General features: G+C 52.4%; 7 protein-coding genes across 7 annotated transcripts; 2 read left to right on the top strand and 5 right to left on the bottom strand.

Moving 5' to 3' along the window:
- Positions 1 to 150: 150 nt before the first annotated feature.
- N7510_001705 (Btp1) lies at positions 151 to 1478 on the bottom strand (the record flags this gene model as incomplete). Its single annotated transcript, XM_056973632.1, has 4 exons — positions 151 to 481; positions 538 to 1031; positions 1082 to 1189; positions 1242 to 1478. 4 exons carry the CDS (start codon positions 1476 to 1478, stop codon positions 151 to 153), a joined length of 1170 nt encoding a protein of 389 aa, XP_056838749.1.
- Positions 1479 to 2491: 1013 nt separating this feature from the next.
- N7510_001704 (cytochrome P450) lies at positions 2492 to 4016 on the bottom strand (the record flags this gene model as incomplete). The annotated part of the gene is made up of 2 exons (XM_056973631.1): positions 2492 to 3916; positions 3969 to 4016. 2 exons carry the CDS (start codon positions 4014 to 4016, stop codon positions 2492 to 2494), a joined length of 1473 nt encoding a protein of 490 aa, XP_056838748.1.
- Positions 4017 to 4663: 647 nt separating this feature from the next.
- N7510_001703 (terpene synthase family protein) lies at positions 4664 to 7627 on the top strand (the record flags this gene model as incomplete). Its single annotated transcript, XM_056973630.1, has 4 exons — positions 4664 to 5455; positions 5490 to 5631; positions 5683 to 5963; positions 5993 to 7627. 4 exons carry the CDS (start codon positions 4664 to 4666, stop codon positions 7625 to 7627), a joined length of 2850 nt encoding a protein of 949 aa, XP_056838747.1.
- Positions 7628 to 7923: 296 nt separating this feature from the next.
- N7510_001702 (putative Gamma-butyrobetaine hydroxylase subfamily) lies at positions 7924 to 9339 on the bottom strand (the record flags this gene model as incomplete). Its single annotated transcript, XM_056973629.1, has 1 exon — positions 7924 to 9339. One exon carries the CDS (start codon positions 9337 to 9339, stop codon positions 7924 to 7926), a length of 1416 nt encoding a protein of 471 aa, XP_056838746.1.
- Positions 9340 to 9575: 236 nt separating this feature from the next.
- Positions 9576 to 10613, top strand: N7510_001701 (thiamine transporter TPC1; the record flags this gene model as incomplete). Its single annotated transcript, XM_056973628.1, has 2 exons — positions 9576 to 9815; positions 9894 to 10613. The coding sequence occupies 2 exons, from the start codon at positions 9576 to 9578 to the stop codon at positions 10611 to 10613; spliced, it is 960 nt and encodes a 319-aa protein (XP_056838745.1).
- Positions 10614 to 10945: 332 nt separating this feature from the next.
- N7510_001700 (tubulin alpha chain) lies at positions 10946 to 12705 on the bottom strand (the record flags this gene model as incomplete). The annotated part of the gene is made up of 7 exons (XM_056973627.1): positions 10946 to 11406; positions 11459 to 11962; positions 12009 to 12080; positions 12132 to 12219; positions 12276 to 12429; positions 12508 to 12566; positions 12694 to 12705. The coding sequence occupies 7 exons, from the start codon at positions 12703 to 12705 to the stop codon at positions 10946 to 10948; spliced, it is 1350 nt and encodes a 449-aa protein (XP_056838744.1).
- Positions 12706 to 13246: 541 nt separating this feature from the next.
- Positions 13247 to 16113, bottom strand: N7510_001699 (Mechanosensitive ion channel family; the record flags this gene model as incomplete). Its single annotated transcript, XM_056973626.1, has 2 exons — positions 13247 to 15427; positions 15481 to 16113. The coding sequence occupies 2 exons, from the start codon at positions 16111 to 16113 to the stop codon at positions 13247 to 13249; spliced, it is 2814 nt and encodes a 937-aa protein (XP_056838743.1).
- Positions 16114 to 17536: the final 1423 nt, after the last annotated feature.

Below are 17536 nucleotides of genomic sequence, written 5' to 3'. Positions count from 1 at the left end.
CGCCATGCCATAAAAATTGCTCGTAGCCTCATTCCTATCTAGGTATATCCGTACATTCACGACCAACACAAAAAGAAAACCGTGCATATATCACATTTGGCCCCCCAATTTCCGTCACCAATTTCCCCTCACTTGGCTCTCAAGTCTGGCCTACACTTGCGTAGCCAATGTCGGATCCGCAGGAGACCGTGCATATTCACCTGATCGACTATAGTTGTTGGTTAGCGGGACAATGCCGCTGCCAGCGCTGGAATGGGACTGGGTAGTATGCAGCCAGCTCCTTTGCCCTGTGAATGCCATGGTTGAAATGCGAGGCGCTCGACTATTGTGGCTTGCCTGCGAAGAATTCTTCGACGGTGTGAGTCGCGACAACAGATTGCGCAGAGATGTGCCAATGCGCGAATCGCGGATCACCTTCTGGTAGACGGGCCCGATGGCAGGCAGAGACACGGCGATGATGCCAACCATCAGCTCGACAGTCCTGTGCCAGATTATCAGATTTGAGGGGAATCGGAAAGAATGGTGGATAGTACTCACAGCCAGGTAGTCTGGATGACCTCGTTATACGACTGGTCTGCATTTCTCTCCGTTGCGTAGACGAAGTATTCACGCACGCAGGAAGCAGCCACAGTAAATGCACCTGCGCCGAACACGAGACATAGACCGAACTTCTGCATGGGCCGCAACTGTAGCTTCCAGACGAACGGCATTGGCAGCAGTAGAATGACCGTGTCAGTGATAATGTTCACACCACCCATGCCAAGGTTCATCGTTGGAAAGTCGAAGCAGTGTGACTCAGTCCAGGCTACATCCATGGTCATATGCCAGCCCCAGTACTCGTAGGGGGGTCTGCAGTTGAATCCGTAGATAAATAGCATGACCACGGTGTAGACTACCATGAGTCCCATCATGAAGTATACAACCATGCGCAGTGACCTGCTAATCCCAAACAACCGCTTGTAGACCAACAATATAGACAGCTTGGCGAACATCATCGATGGCAGATAGAACATGTCCCCAATATAGATAATCTGTAGAAGTATGAGTATGTTTGCGACCGACGCCCTAGTGAAAGACGTACCGAACGATGAATAGTCATCCATGGCCGCGGTAGGTTCCAAACATGTCGTCCCATACCATACTTTTCGACCTCGACTGTCAAGATGATAACTCGTGCCAGAGCAAGCACCTGTTAAGCAGTCAGCGGGTGCAAAACTAGAAGATTAACAGTCGCAACCGACAATAGCAAATGCCATGAACACATTATCCCACTTGATCCTGCCTTGACCGGTATGAATACCGGAGTAGAGACGCAGAAGCACAAAGATAAACCCAATGGTCCAGAGCGGCCAGGCTGCCGCCTCGAACTTCCAGCCAATGCTGGGCGGGTTGGTGAAGTTAGGCGTCACGCCTTTCGGAGGAGGCCCAGCGCCGGGGAAGGGGAATGCGCTGTCTGGTATATTTTGAGGACCACCCATGGTTGCGATAATGGTTTCAAGTTCACCCGGACGTCGCAAGCTCGCGCGCAGTTAGGGAAGACACTCCTGTATTTAGAGAGCCCTAAATGGGCGGGCATTGCTGATTTCTCATTGCCACACATGCAATCAGAAAAAAAGCCCCCGCGACGATCTATCCTAAACTGGTATATCGTATATCATGTTCACGGTGCAGATACCAAGTTCAGCCGAGGGCCCCCAAACCTAGTACAATTGTATAATCGCCAGGATTCGACCACTGGGGCATGCTGATCAATGAACATCTTCCACGGGCCAACACGGTGCTTGTGCATGTGTGATTGAGTGGAGGGCGTGCGCCGCCGGGCTATGCAGGTTTTCGGCCCCCCATAAATAGACTGCGACGGCTGGTAAGCCATGGCCCTGCAGATACAGCAAGCTGTCATTGGTTTCGTCACCACCAACATACGATCTATGTAACCCAAATATGTCGCTTACATATTAACACTGTCTTGGTTCGTAAGACAAGCGTATGCAGGAATAGTTGGGGGCTGAAAGGTCGTAATCGTCAGGTCAGCCATGACGCAAGTGCATATCGAGAGCACCACTTATGAGCATTGTGGCTTTGTCGATCTAAATCCTCCATGTAATGGGTATTCGCGATTTGATGGATTGGAAACCTTGTAGATGAGTGCAAGCGAACATTCTCATAGGGTTCTTACTGGTGTGCTAGTAAAACTATACAATATTGATTCAACCCCTCCCTCAGACTATAATTAACATTTGGTCATCTGTAACAAAGTACCTTACAGCTAGCGGCCAAACCCCCGTGTCACATTGTTCTGAAGAACCATGATTTGCAATCAAGATCTATTTATGTGATTGTACGCATTATCGCTTCATGTTTACATCACTGCTATTGTAGATCGGCGATCTAAGTACAAACACGCTTATTGACAAATTTGTTGAATCATGTACACATCGAGTACTCCCCTGGTAAAGACAACCGTCGAATCATGCGCTAGTTTCAGATTGCATCAAGAGACAGTTCGAGCCTGCAGCTTCAGTTCCAATGGGAGCTTGTCCCAGAACCAGAAGATGTTCTGGTCTGTCCACACTGGCAGCTCCTTTGCCGGCTTGAGGTCAAAGTGCCAGAAAAGCTTGCACATCAGAAGGCGCATCTCGACCCACGCCAAGGTCTGCCCCATACAGTTGCGCTGGCCGAGGCCAAAGGGGTTGAACGCGGCGCGGTTAGCGGTTTCCTTGCTATGCTCTTCGAGCCACCGCTCCGGAATAAACTCTTCGGGATGAGAGAAGCTCTCTGGGTTGGTAAACTGAAGCCAGCAACCGGTTGACACGGTCGTTTTGCCGGGTACCGATACACCCGCAATAGTCAGCCCCTCGGGCGGTGTTACGCGACGGATGTTATCCGGAATTGGCGGACAGAGCCGCAAGCCTTCCTTCAAGACTGCGTTGAGATAGGGCATTGTCCGGGCGGTCTGTTCGTTGATCTCACTGTTCGATGTAAATGAGGAGCGTACTTCTTTAGCGAGTCGCTCAAGTTTCTCCGGCTTCCGCAACAAGTGGTTGAGAGTCCCGCTCAACGAGGTGGTCAAAGTCTCACTTCCTGCAGCAATAATGACCATCGCTGCCTGGCTCATTTCGTCCATAGAAACGTTCTTATGCTCAGGATCCTGCAAAACTGACTGGAATATATCCGTGCGTGTGGGACCCTTCCGGGAAAGACGCTCTTCGACCTTCACCATGCTGGTGCCAAAGACCTCTTCCATGGCCTTTTTCGCCGCCGGTGGAATAAGATACGGCATTAGCATATTGATGAAAGGGTAGTAGGAGATCGCGTTCGCGACCAATTTCGCCTTGAGCTGCGTGACAAACGAGATCCAGAGATTGTACTGCCGGTTCTCCAAACAATTGAAATTGCTACCCCAGCCGAGCTCCATGATGACATCGAAAAAGACATAATTGAGCCAATGGTTGATATCTACGTCCGTCTCGCCGGTTGTTCTGTCAGATAGTGATCGCAAGCAGTCCATGAGCTTATCGATGAAGTGGGTCACTGTGGGTTCATAACCTCGGACGGCTTTTTCCGAGAAGGCCGGATTGAAGGCGCGACGAAGGCGGGCATGCTCCGCCGCCGGGGCACTAATAAAGCTATGAGACTTAACTCCCGGTGGCTTGCGACCGCCCCATTGGAAAGGCCGGTTGAGCGTTTGCTTCCCATATATGTCGCGCCAGGCGGATGGGTCCGAGAACGAGAGGTCATCCGGAGATATGCGTACGACTGGGCCATACTGGTCGTGGTATTCCTTGACCGTGTAGGGGAGCCGGCCCTTGAGCAGAACCCGCAGCCAGGGCAAATGCAATGCGCACCATACAGGAGGGCCCGGGAATCGGGCTAGCGGGTGGAAGTAGAGGTTGTAGACAATTTGCGTCGCAAAGTACTGTTTACACGTATCAGCCACAGTCCTGAGGCAAGAAACAGAGCTCACCGACGGCAGCAAGAGTGCCGCTAAGGGCAGCGACGATGGATAGAAACGCCATGCTGAAGGCTGTAGAGGAAAATCCGGCTTGAGCGGCTCCCCAAGGTCCTTTGTATGCTGGCTCGAGCCATTGTTAATCATCCTCTTTATGTTCGACATGCCCCATCCCTGCGCTTGGCTTCCGCGTTGCCCCAAAAAGACTAGTAGTTGGCTTGCATTTGGGTGGGACTGGCCCCCAGAACACCCGCCGATCCAGACCAATTTCATCTGGCCAATCCCGTACATCGATATCACCATCACACCGCGAAGAGGTTAGCACCGGTATTTTTGGTGTCTGACTCGTAAGCCACAACTCATCTGATGGACTCCTAGCCCTTGCTCTTACGTCATGCGATGATCTCAGGTACCGTAGTGGAATTTGTGACAAAAAATAATACATCCTGCCGTATCGTCAGTGGCGCCGATGTTTAGTTGATGTTCCGGATCTGGACATACCACCGCTCTGTTGTCCTATGCGACAATATTAAAATAAAACGGAGCACAATCAGTCCAATATGACGCTAATTCATAATCAAGAATCCCGCTCCTGTCCCGGGAGGCTTTGCATAGAACGTAGAGATATAATTGGCACCTCGACCAGGGGTTCGTTCAATTTTGCCTAAGCTTGTGTTGTGCTTGTATCTCTGTATAGCCTTGAACCTATACACCATGCAGCCATCTTCAATTATTAACAACCGAGCTAAGAATCATGTCGCGTTCCTGGCCGACTCTCTGGATCGACCGGAAGGCATTGGATCCATGTCAGCTGCGATCTATGATACAGCATGGTTAGCCATGATATCGAAGACCGAGAGCGATGGCTCTGTTCATTGGTTGTTTCCTGAATGTTTTCAGATCCTTGTGGAAAGTCAATCTGCCGAAGGAGGTTTCAATGGGTGGAGCGCAGATGTTGATGCCATTCTTCATACGATGGCTGCGCTGCTCGCGCTGCTGAAGCACGATAAACAACCATCCACCAATGTCTGTCCGTGCCCTTCTGATATCAAAGATCGCATTGCGCGCGGTGAGGCCTTCCTACGACAGAGGCTAGCGTCCTGGGATGTCGAGTCCACAGTACATGTGGGCTTTGAGATCCTTGTTCCGACCCTTCTGGAGCAACTGCAGCTTGAAGGACTGAACTTCAAGTTCCCAGGTTCCGCAAAGTTGCTTGCAATCAATCAACAAAAGCTCGCGCGGTTTTCACCAAATATTCTCTATGCATCGGTTCAGTCAACGCTGCTGCACTCTTTGGAAGCCTTCGTGGGCATGGTCGACTTTGACAAGCTCTCACACCATCTCCGCAATGGGTCCATGATGGGCTCGCCGTCTTCCACTGCGGCATATTTGATGAATTGCTCTCACTGGGATCCTGTCGCCGAGGCCTATCTCCGATCCGTAGTGGCCGCACGCCAAGGGAAGGTACCGAGTGCTTTCCCGAACACTGTATTTGCTCTCACATGGGTAAGTCCACCAGAAGTCAGTGGAATAAAAACAGAAGATTCTAAGTGTCGTCCAGAGCATGTCCACGCTAATGGAGTCCGGTTACACCGCTGATGAGCTGGGTAGTGACAATATGAACAAGTTGGCCGGCTACCTCGAAGCCCAGCTTGAAGCACAGAAAGGAGTAGTCGGGTTCGGTACGTTTTCGAGTCGAGCTCTAACAGAACGAATTTACTAATCCTTTCCAGCTCCGGGCGTCTTGCCTGATGCCGATGATACTGCGAAAGCTCTCATCTCACTAAGTCAATTAGGTCGCCCGGTCAGCTGTGAGCGCTTGATCGATGTTTTTGAAACTCCGACGCATTTCATGACGTATCCGCATGAGCGGAACGAGTCGTTCAGCGCCAATTGCAATGTCCTGAAGGCCATCCTTCATTCCAAGAACCCATCTAGCCATTTGCCTCAAATCTGCAAAGCAGTCGCCTTTCTGACTCGCAGCTGGTATGCGGGCAAAGTCAATGATAAATGGGTAAGTAAGATGCAGTGCTTTTTTTTGAGGTCTTTCTCACATTCACGCAGAACCTCGAAGTTCAATATTCCATGATGCTTCTCTCGGAAGCTTTCACTCTCCTTCTGAAGCTTTGGGAAGAGGATAGTTCATTGGATCTGCCTCAAGATCTAATAGCAAACCGTGTCCCCATTGTGTTGTTCCAGATATTAGCACGAACTCTGAGCAGTCAGTCGGAAGACGGCTCCTGGGGGCAAAAGCCATCTGCTGAGATCACCGCATATGGTACATTGACCCTGAAGCAACTCGGCTCGCTTGCATGGGCCAAGGCACTTGAGCCAGAGATTCAAAGCGCAATTAGCCGCGGTGTATCATTCCTAGAAAATAATCAGTCCAGCTGGGATCAATCAGAACAGATCTGGATCGAGAAGGTCAGTTACGGCTCCTCGCTTCTGTGCGAGGCTTACTGCCTGGCTGCTATGAAGCATTCCGGAAAGTACGCCTGGGGAGAGAAAGTGTCCGGCATGCATTCTATTCCATTAGCTGCCGTTGATAAGTTCTCCAAACTCTTCTCTAGACTGCCAGCTCTCTCCTCAGAACCCGAATGGAAGCTGCGGATGTCTGCAGTGGAGGGTTTCCTCTTTGGCCGGGCTCTTCGTCAAGTCCGCTTAGATGTCTTTCCTCGGAAAGGGATGGGCAAGGACAAGTACTTCGACTATGTTCCCATTTGCTGGACCGCAGCCAACAATGCGGCCGGGTTTGGGCTTTCTGCTGATATTATGTGGGATATGATTGTTCTTTCCATGCTGGTTTTTCAAGTGGACGAATATCTGGAGTCCGTGGGAGAGCAGTACAAGGGCCGCCTTGATGAGGTCCGAACAATTATTCAAAATTTGTTCCACGAACGGACAGCGAAGCCTCAGGCTAATGACCAAAATGGGATTTCTCAGAACGGTCACGTTGCCAATGGTCATATAGAGAACGGCCACGTCCAAAATGGCCATTCCCACAACGCAGACGATGCCCCCGAGCTGCTTGCCGAAGTGAAGTCAACCCTGACTGGCCTGATCGACTGGATAATGAACCATCCAAAGGTACACGCTTCACCACCAGCAGCCAAAAAACGCCTATCCCAACAAACCACAGCGTTTCTTTTAGCCCACATCCAACAAGCTGACGACAACGCACGCCTCTTCAACCCAGGCAAGACGAACAACAACAAGCCCGAAGGAACATTCTTCAACTGGGTGTGCGGCACAGGGGCCGAGAATACCGGCGGCATCTTCTCCCTAGAGTATTTCGGCCACCTCCTCGCTCCAAAGGCCGGGAAAGAGTGTTTCCGCGGCGCGGTACAGAAGTACCTGTTTCAAGATTTGGGACGCCACCTCGCAAGCGTGAGTCGGCAATACAATGACCTCGGCTCGGTTGCGCGTGATCGCGACGAGGGGAACTTGAATAGTCTGGACTTTACCGAGTTCCATGAGAATGGGCAAAAGAATGACCAGGCCGGTGCCGAGCTGCTCCGCATTGCGACGTACGAGAGGGATTGTATTGAGTTGGTAATACAGAAGTTGAGGCGCGAGGTGGAATCGGGGACGGTGAAGGCAATTGAGGCGTTTGTGAATGCGACAGACCTGTTTGGACAGGTTTATGTGATGAAAGATCTTGGGACTCGCCTGAAGTAGACTTTTTATGTTTTGTGTAAATTTTTGGTCTCCGGTGCTGGGGGTTGGAATCCAAAGTTTTATTTAATCGTTCCATCTTGGCAATGTGTAAAGACGGAAGTGCTTCTATTATCCGCTCCTCTAATTCTATGTCTAAGAGGAATAAAGTGGTTGTACAGACATGAAACAAAACATGTATGGCAATGAGACAAGCGTGCGCATAACCTCATTGACCGCGACCTTCTCATCCTTCTCTGGCAAATTTGCTAGGACTTCCCGAGCTCCGCATGGAAAATTAAGCCTCTGAGAGATACTGACTAGTCCTCGCTGGCATCGTTGGGAGCAGAATCTGCCGTCGCCGGAGTTGCGTCTCGCCAGACATTGGGATACTTCTTCTGACACACGGCGTATCGAGACAGCATAGCGTCTTCATCGACATACGCGCCCGCGAGCCACCTGGAGCCATCGGTGGTATTGAAGTGATTGCGAGCATGAGCAATGCGACGGTTATTGAAGATCACACACTCGCCCGGGTTGAGCTTCAATTGAAAAATATTCGTCGGCTTCTGAAGCTGTTTTGCAAAACTTCGAAGGACCTTCATGAATCTATCTTGGTCGTCTTTGTTTGTCTTTGCGAGAGGCAGCGCGGACTGGAACGGTGGTGAGTAGTTGACATACTGCACGAATTCTCCTGTGGCATCCATCTGGACGACGGGCCGTTTGTGGTGGTAAATTTGGTCTTCGTGCTGGTACTCATATGCTAGCTCCATCTGTGTTAACAGATCGAGGTTTGACTTGGTGCTCCGCATCCGCAGCCAATTTACAACGTTGAACGTATCGCAGAACAAGGACTCGCCCCCCTCGCATGAGTTCTCCAGGCAGTGCAGTAGCTGGAAGCCCGGCGGCTCGTTCATGTACATCAGATCCATATGGAAGCCGAGGTGCTGGTTGGTGTATGCGACGTTCTTCGCCTGCGGCACCGTGCGCACATCCCATGTTGACCCGTAGAAAGTATTCCGCAGGGGACCCATGCGCGTGGCAATCCTCTCCACCATCTCTCGAGACTCGGGGATATTCTTAACAAAAATTAAGCCCAGGGTTTGAAGATTGCGCATGGCCGCCGTGAATCTGACGTCGTCGTTCATGTAGTCTTCGAACGAGACCCAATGCTGCCATCGCTGCATCCTAGAGTTATGCCACGGACGGACATGCCGAAGGTTTTTCGGGTCATGTAGTGCTAGTGTGACCGGCCGTTCCAGATAGTCTGGATCGAAGCTCGACGTGTGCGATTCTCCATATCCTGGGATATCGTTTTGCCATTGGATGACTAGCTTCTTATTATCCCACTCCACCCGGCGTGGAGCGACATTGGACGGAATGTCACTTGACCGAAAAGAACGCTGCTTTGAGTGTGGATCGACACATTGCGGACATTTGCACAAATCTCTCAGATAGAAGTAGGTATACATGTTCTGCTTAGATGTGCCATTGTACACGAACAGTCGATCCGATTCGAGCCGTAATTTGGCATCATTGATGAGATTCTTTTCACATTTAATGACATTCGTCGTTCCAGGCTGGGAGAGCCACAGAGATGAGACCTCCGCGCTCGGGCGAACGGCGTCACTCCGGTCCCCGGTATATCTTGCGGCGGAGGCGGCGAAGCCGCAACGGGGAGCTTGCAAGACACCACGAGCAAGGCGAAGGAGCGCTGGGGCCCGTCGGCGATACATGGAGGAACAGTGGAGGGTCAATGGCCGAAAAATGGACGGAGAAGAAGAAGAAGAAGAAGAAGAGAAGAAGAAGAACCGGGAAGCAACATGTGACAGCTTCCCCGGAAATATGGAGCCTGCCTTACGTAACGAACCCGAGATATGCTGGATTTTTCGGGTTTGAACCTGGAACCATCAACAAACAAGAAATGGCGCTTCGACGCTGAACTGTCCCATACCATCGCACTCACTACCTAATGTCGGCCGGGGGCGCGCATCTCAAGGATGAAGGCACCAGGCGCCAGGTCGTGCTGGCCGGCGGCGCCGCCGGCCTGATCTCGCGCTTCTGCGTGGCGCCGCTGGACGTCGTCAAGATCCGCCTACAGCTGCAGATTCACTCGCTATCGGACCCACCGTCGCACAGTCCAGTGGCAGGACCTGTGTATAAGGGGACCTTGTCGACGATGCGGGCTATTGTGCGGCAGGAAGGGATAACAGTAGGTGTCTCTCTCTGATCCTTCGTCCATCCTTCCTGATGGGCTTTGAACATTAACTGACCCTTTCTTTCTTTGTAGGGCCTCTGGAAAGGCAATATACCGGCTGAAATGATGTATGTCTGCTACGGCGCGATCCAATTCACCGCATACCGCAGCACAAATCAAGCCCTAGCCCAGCTGGATCCGCACCGGCTCCCGCCGTCCGCGGAATCGTTCATCTCCGGCGCCGTGGGCGGCGGGTTGGCCACCGGAGCAACGTATCCGCTCGATTTACTACGCACCAGATTTGCAGCACAGGGAACGGAACGGATATACCGGTCTCTGGGGAGCTCGATTCTCGAGATTGCGCGTCATGAAGGCTTCCCTGGATTCTTCCGTGGCTGCTCCGCAGCCATCACGCAGATCGTGCCGTACATGGGTTTATTTTTCGCGACGTATGAGTCGCTAAGACCTGTAACGGCGCATTGGGAACAGCTTCCCTTTGGCACTGGCGATGCGGCTGCGGGTGTTTTGGCTAGCGTGCTGGCTAAAACTGGCGTGTTTCCGTTGGATCTTGTACGGAAGCGATTGCAGGTGCAGGGTCCGACACGTACGCGCTATGTTCATCGCAATATCCCCGAGTACCACGGCGTATTACGAACCATTGCTATGATCCTGCGTACGCAGGGCCCGCGCGGTCTGTACCGTGGCTTGACAGTTAGTCTGTTCAAGGCGGCGCCAGCGAGTGCAGTTACCATGTGGACGTATGAGCATGCGTTGAAATTGATTCAGGAAATGGAGCTGGCTATGGAGGCATAGAACAGGAACTTTGCATTATCGGATATTAGGCTGGGGGAGCATTCAACGGCGTTCTTGGATCAGGGATGGAGATATATCTCTCCAGGGTATACGGTGCGAACTTATCACGAAAGAATGATTAATCTAGGATAGAATTATTTGATTGATTTTGAACATCCACATCATAATCTGTGTCGATGATTGTAGGTACACGAAAGGAAAAGAACGCTGGTAGAGCACAGGCAAAAAGGGTTGTCGCAACGGGAAAGGGCCAAAATATGTCTGAGGGAAGACATGGAGAGAATCAAAACAGCAAGAATATGTGCAGCAAAACACGGTGTGGAGAGAGTAGCCTAGTGCTCCTCGTCCTGTGGCTCCGCGACGTCACCAGCGACCTCCTCGTAGTCCTTCTCCAGAGCAGCCAGGTCCTCGCGAGCCTCGGAGAACTCACCCTCCTCCATGCCCTCACCAACGTACCAGTGCACGAAGGCGCGCTTGGAGTACATGAGGTCGAACTTGTGGTCGAGGCGGCCCCAAGCGTCGGCGATGGCGGTAGTATTGGAAAGCATGCTGACCGAGCGGTCGACGGGAGCGAGCTCGCTGTCAGGGACACGCGTGGGCTTCTGGTAGTTGATACCCAGCTTGAAACCGGTAGGACACCATTCGACTAAGTTGAAGGATGACTTGGCCTTGAGCGCAGCCACGGCCTGCGTGCAGTCCTGGGGCACCACGTCGCCGCGGTACAGGAGGGCGACAGCCATGTACTTGCCGTTGCGGGGGTCGCATACAACCATCTGATTGTTGGGCTCGAAGCCTATCGCAGAGTCAGTATCAAACAGCAGTTACAAGCCACCGGGTTTACTTACACTGGAAAGTGAGATCCTGGACCTTGAAGCTCTCGTGAGTGCTACGGTTGCTGGACACAACCGGGGCGTACGAGATTAGCGGGTAGTGGATACGTGGGTAGGGCACCAGGTTGGTCTGGAATTCGGTCAGATCAACGTTGAGGGCACCATCAAAGCGCAAGCTGGAAGTGATGGAGCTGACGACCTGGGCGATCAGACGATTGAGATGCTCGTAGCCGGGGCGCGGAATGTCCAGGTTGCGGTGGCAGATGCCGTAGACGGCCTCATTGTCAACCAGGAAAGTGCAGTCAGCGTTCTCAATGGTGCTGTGGGTGGACAGAACGGCGTTGTAGGGTTCAACAACTACAGTAGACACGCGTGGAGACGGGTAGATCGCGAACTCGAGTTTGGCCTTCTTGCCATACTGGCTGGAGAGACGCTCCAGCAACAGAGCGCCGAAGCCAGAGCCAGTACCGCCGCCGAAGGAGTGGAAGATCAAAAAGCCCTGCAGGGAAGAGCAGTTTTCTGGAATCCACTCAGCGCGTGCTCAAGACCAAGGCAGTCGTCTTACCGGCCATATGGCGAATGCGGTCCATGACCTCATCAACGAGCTCCTTGCCCACGGTGTAGTGACCACGGGCATCTAATAGTTGTTAGCATTCATGTCCACATAAACTTGTTGAGGGGCGCGTACAGTTGTTGGCAGCGTCTTCCTTGCCACTGATCATCTGGTCCGGATGGAACAGCTGGCGATAGGTACCGGTGCGGATCTCATCGATAGGCTATTGCAGGCAGGTTGTCAGCCAAACTTGGATGCTTAATGTGCATTTCTCCCTACCGAAGGATCCAGGTCAACGAAGATCGACCGCGGCACGTATTTTCCATTGCCAGTCTCAGTGAAAAAGGTCTCAAACGAGCCGCTCTTACTGATCTCGTCAGTGTTGTCGGGATCGATCCGGCCGTCAGCCTTCAGTCCATGCTCGAGCAGGTACCTGCGTTGTGATATGAGCGATCGTCACGGGAAGTGGGGTAGGACAAGGAACGGTGAGGTCACCGCGCGCGATACTTACAGTTCCCAAGCACTGTTGCCCAGCTGAATACCAGCCTGGCCGATGTGAAGTTGGCAGACCTAGTCGAGCGATGCGTCAGTAGTGAGCTCAGGGGTTGGTTGATGGATGGGCGTTGTAATGGTCGGGACGGAGGCTCATTGTTGACATAGTAGTAGATTCGAGGGGACAGGTGTGGGGAAAGCTTACCTCGCCACGCATGGTGATGAAATGATCGCAGATACAGGAACAGTGGAAAAGGTGGAAGAGAGCAAGAGAAGTGAGATGGGGGAGAAGAGGAAGAGAGAAAGTGGTAGGGAGGAAAGTGGAAAGTGGATGAACGCAACTGTACATAAACTTTCCGCCAGTGGTTGAATAATTGTCTCACCATCTCAGTCATAACTGAAGATGCATGAGACATCGGTAGCCCTGAAAAGATGTTTGAAGCTATTCATAAACCCGTAAGGAACGGAAAGATTTATTCTATCAACACTGAAACACATTTTGTTTCAATCAACACTGGAACTATTAACAAGAGCACCCGCTCATCCCAAATAAAGATTGTATGCAAATGGACCAAAAAAGGAAAGATGATGTATCAGATCGATGGGTGAAATTCAGCATAGAGAGGGAGAGTATGTATCATAGAAAGTATGAGATGCCCATTTCGGGTTGGGTATGTAATGGGTATGTAAATGCAAATGTATAGACAGAGAAAAGAAACGAGGCTAAGTTCAATAGAGAAATATGGCAGACATGGCATCTAATACTGCTGCGTCGTCGTCGGCGAAGGCGAAGCAGCCTGGCCCTGCTCCATCAGATCGTCACGCTCAAGATCACGGCTGACGCTGCCGCGATGCCTGAAGAAGCGATTCCCCCGACTGGCCGACGAAGCACCACTCTTGAAGCTCTGTGCGTCAGTCGACCGGCGACCTAGCTCGTGGGACTGGGCAGCACTAGCATTGGAGGGACGGCCAGACCGTGCAGACGACGCACGGCTGCGACGTTCCGCTTCTTCCTCGGCGACGTCCTGCATGCGGCGCTCGGCGGCGTCGCGGTTGGTGGTGCGGACGACGTCGTCGATGCGCACGCCGCGGTCTTCAAATACATCGCCCATAACATCCCCAGAGGCCATGTTCGACATCCCCAAGGAGAAATCGACGTGCTTGCGCTGCGAGGCAGATTGGCCGCGGGCGCGCGCGTTGGCTTTGTCCATGCCTCTGCGGAGGATTGAGTGGTGACGGAGGGCGCTGCTAGTGCCGGTGTTTTCGGAGAGTGTGGTTGTGGTATCTTCGTCGATGCGGGTTTCCGGCTCTTCGATGATTCGATCGTCGTCCTTCTTGGGCGGAACGGGGGCCATCATGGGAGCGGTGCCGTAGCTGACATGGAAGGGGATGTCGTACTGGGCTCCCTGGAGGTTCATGCGAGGACCCTCGATGCCGATCTCCTGCAGGGCGATCATAAGCATACAGATGAACTTGTTGCGGCGCTGCAGACGCAGACCCTCGTTCTGCCAGTTGGACTTGTAGAAGAAGACCACGTTGAGAGTCACGGAGAAGTTCTCCGTCACCTCGCGCAGCTCGGTGATGATGCTGCTCTGGAAATCGCGCTTCTCACTCCGCACAAACTCCAGAAGCCGCTGGCGCAGACCGTCCATCTGATCGATAGTCGTGCCGTACTTTATGACGATGGGGATTGCCTCAGCGAGGGCACCCGAGCGGCGCTGGTTCAGGATAAAGAGCGTGTTCAGGTAGCTGTTAGGTGCCTGCACGACGTGGCCCTGCATCTTCTTGAACTCGGTGTAAAGCAGCGTAATCTCCTTGACGAAATAGTCATCGCCCAAACCGGAATCACCGGCGTTGCCGTAGATAGTGACGCGATCACCAACATCGAACGGGTGCTTGACAAAGACGAAAATCACCGACTGGAGGAACTCCTGTGCAGTGGCAGAGAATAACCACGACAGGGCCAGGATGGTTGATCCAGCAGAGGTGAGCACGCCGGCCGCCGAAGTCGAAATCAACGACAGGAACACCACGACGACGATGATAAGAACGAAAAACATGAACACATCGTCCAGCTTGGACACAACGGAATCCAAATCCTTCAGGGAGGCTGTGATTGACTTGCGCTCGCGACCAATGTCCACACAAACCGACTCCAGCTCCTCCATGGATATATCACCGTTCAAGTCTCGATCAAACATGGTGAATGCCGCCTCAGCCTCCTCGCTATTGTCAAAGGCCTCCTTCAAATCGCCGGCGAATACCGTGTCGAAGCCATCGCGCACAAACGTGCGGTACAGACGACGTGCCAGGACCTGGCAACCCGACGTAGTGCGTAGAAGGGTCAGAATCACCTGGTACGCATCGGTGCTGCGGTTCACCTTCCGGCCGGTAAAGTCGGCAGCAACAGCGCCAGCCACATCACCGACCTTGTTGCCCACCTTGTTCAAGGCGCGATTCGCCACACGCTGGGCCTTGCCGGCGTAGTGCAGGGGAGTCTTGGTACCACTTCCGGATTGGGGCCTCTTTTCCTCAAACGCCTCGTCTTTCTCCTCAATACGGTTGCGTGACCAGTCGTATAGCTTGGTCAGACTGCCGATCTGGAACTTGTTGATCTCAATGCGGTCCGCGTAGGTTCTCAGATGGAAGCTGATGGCGATCAGTTGGATAATGATTTTCTCGATGAGGTTCAGGATCGTCCAGACGAAGATGACAATTATGATCTTGTTCATGGTGTTCTCCCAGCTTCTGGTGCCGGTGTTACCATCCAAATGGTGGTTCTTCATCGTGGGCAGGAACGAAATCTCAATGGCCAGCCACCAGAAGAAGAGCGCAGCATGAAGCTCGAGCTGCTTGGCCATATCGCGCCATTTCTTCGCGTTGTTGGTAAAGATGCTAGCCGACACTCCAACAACCAAAGGTAAACCCTTACCAACAATCTATGCCCTTCGTCAGTCAAAAATGACATGTTCTCAAAGCAAAAGCCACTTACCCGGCCAGCCCATAGCGTCAACCAAACAATCTCCAACCAAATGGAGAACCACATCAACCGAACGCCACCAACTGTGGCATTCTTGTACTTCAGCGCGCCAATAAGCAAAGGAACAAGCAGAATAAGAAACAATGGCGTAATGTAAGTAAGGTAGCGAACGATGAAGCTCGACTCATGCACCTTCTTAATAAAGACTGCAATCTTCGTATTGGGACTCTCGGGCGGCTTATAGATAGCGGCCTTCTCATGCAACGGATTCGTGGCCTCGTCGAACTCATCCACGGGCTCGGAGCGCCGCGAGCGAGACCGATTGATCGACCCGCGACCACCGCTGCCTTCGAGCCCATCCTCGCCGCCCTGGGTGGACCGCGAGACAACCCGCTCGGCTTGCAGGAGCATCAGATCATCCTCCAGCCGGGTGGCGCGCTCGCGGCGTGCCGAGGGCGTGCGCAATGGTGGCGGGCCCTCGTCTTCGGCGGTGCATATAGTGTCGAGCTTCAGACGGTTGGCTTCGTGATGCTCGTTGACGTAGGTGTCATCGTCGGACGTTGGGGAGGGCTCGTCGCTGTAGTTGTGCCTCTCCTTCTGGTCTTCCAATTGCAAGGCCTTGACCTCGTCGACAGGAGTCGACATGGTGCTGGCGCCGGGCCGAGGAGCTTGGAGCTTGGGCCGCGGAGATCAGCCGGGAGGGAAGCGAGTGACGGTGTTGAGAACCAAGAGAGGGTATGGCAAAGTCCAAGGGGAGGGCGGAATCACGAGAGACGCAGAAACGAAGGCAAAGAACGAAGGAAGAAGGAAGCTGCCCGTATTAAAAGAAGCAGTGAAACGGAGTGGAGCAGTGGAGTGGGTCGAGAGCGGGCGAAGTCTGGACTCGTCGATACTGATGATAATCGAGAACAATCAGAATATAATAACAACAATGGCAGGCACACTGCAAGATCAATGATCAAAAAGGTCCCTAAAGGCAAACTCTGTCTACCGCAACATGCGCACCCAATCACTTTCTCGTATCCTGTATAGATCCTTGGGTAGAGCATCCAGCTCCAACGCCGACAGGCCGTCACGGGCCCACACGCTGCTAAATCTCCACCGAGTGGTGGCGATGACGACAGAAAAAAAGAAAACGGTACGTACGTAAAGGGACGCGATCTACGGTGGAGCTGGAGGGTGTGGCAGAGTCTGGCCTGGCCGCGCACGGATAACTTTGTCTTTGTTGTGAGTGTTACTTTGTATTCTTGTGATGATAGTGGTTCCGTGGTGGGTTATACAAAAAAAATAATGGATGCCGCTAGAGAACGCCCCTCGCGCCACTGGGGCGCCCCTGCAGGGACTAGATCTATGTGAGTTAGTATGTCAACAGATAGATTAATTATTTATTCTGGGAACAGTTCTATTCTTACAACAACTGGGACACAAAGTCGTCTTCACGATGCGATCGAGCAGTGAGGGGCAAGGGGGACCGGTCGGACATGATGTATTCGACTACTGTACCATTCGATTTCAGTCACTGCGTACAGCCCACCCCGCCATGACGATCCTCTTATCGCTGCCTATCACCGATTCGCATGGCGAGGGTCGCTAGGATGTGGCCGGCATCGTCGAGTGAAGCTAGACCGGCATGCGCTGCAACAAAATGTCGGTGGGGGAATCAGAGCCGGCGAGTCAGCGGCACAGCGCCAAGAATTGCCAAGAGGGATTCCCGTTGGAAATCAAGTTGTGTCGGAGTTGTGCAAGTTCCGGTGGAATTGTACATTTACAAGTTGTATCTGAGAAAATCAAGTAAGGAAACAGCGTCAAGCTGGCGATTCATTGAGTAAAAATCACACTCGAAATAAAAAAAAAGAATAACAACCGATGTAGAATCCTATTTCATGTGCCTCATCTGAGAAGAGGGGGAAAAAGCAAAAGCCGGAACACCCTGCTCGAAGAAAACATTCGAACAGTTGGAGGACATAAGAGACGTGAGGGAGGCATGCTCGCAGAGACAGAAAAAAAAAGTGTACAGATGATATGCAGCAAACTATGTGGATAGAAGTGGAAGGAAGAAGAGAAAGAA

The sequence above is a fragment of the Penicillium lagena genome (genome assembly GCF_028827675.1).
Source record: "Penicillium lagena strain IBT 129212 chromosome Unknown utg000001l_segment0_segment0, whole genome shotgun sequence".
Classification (NCBI taxonomy): Eukaryota; Fungi; Ascomycota; class Eurotiomycetes; order Eurotiales; family Aspergillaceae; genus Penicillium; species Penicillium lagena.
The sequence above is the reverse complement of the archived record's forward strand: the minus strand, read 5'-3'. Positions and strand labels throughout refer to the sequence as shown.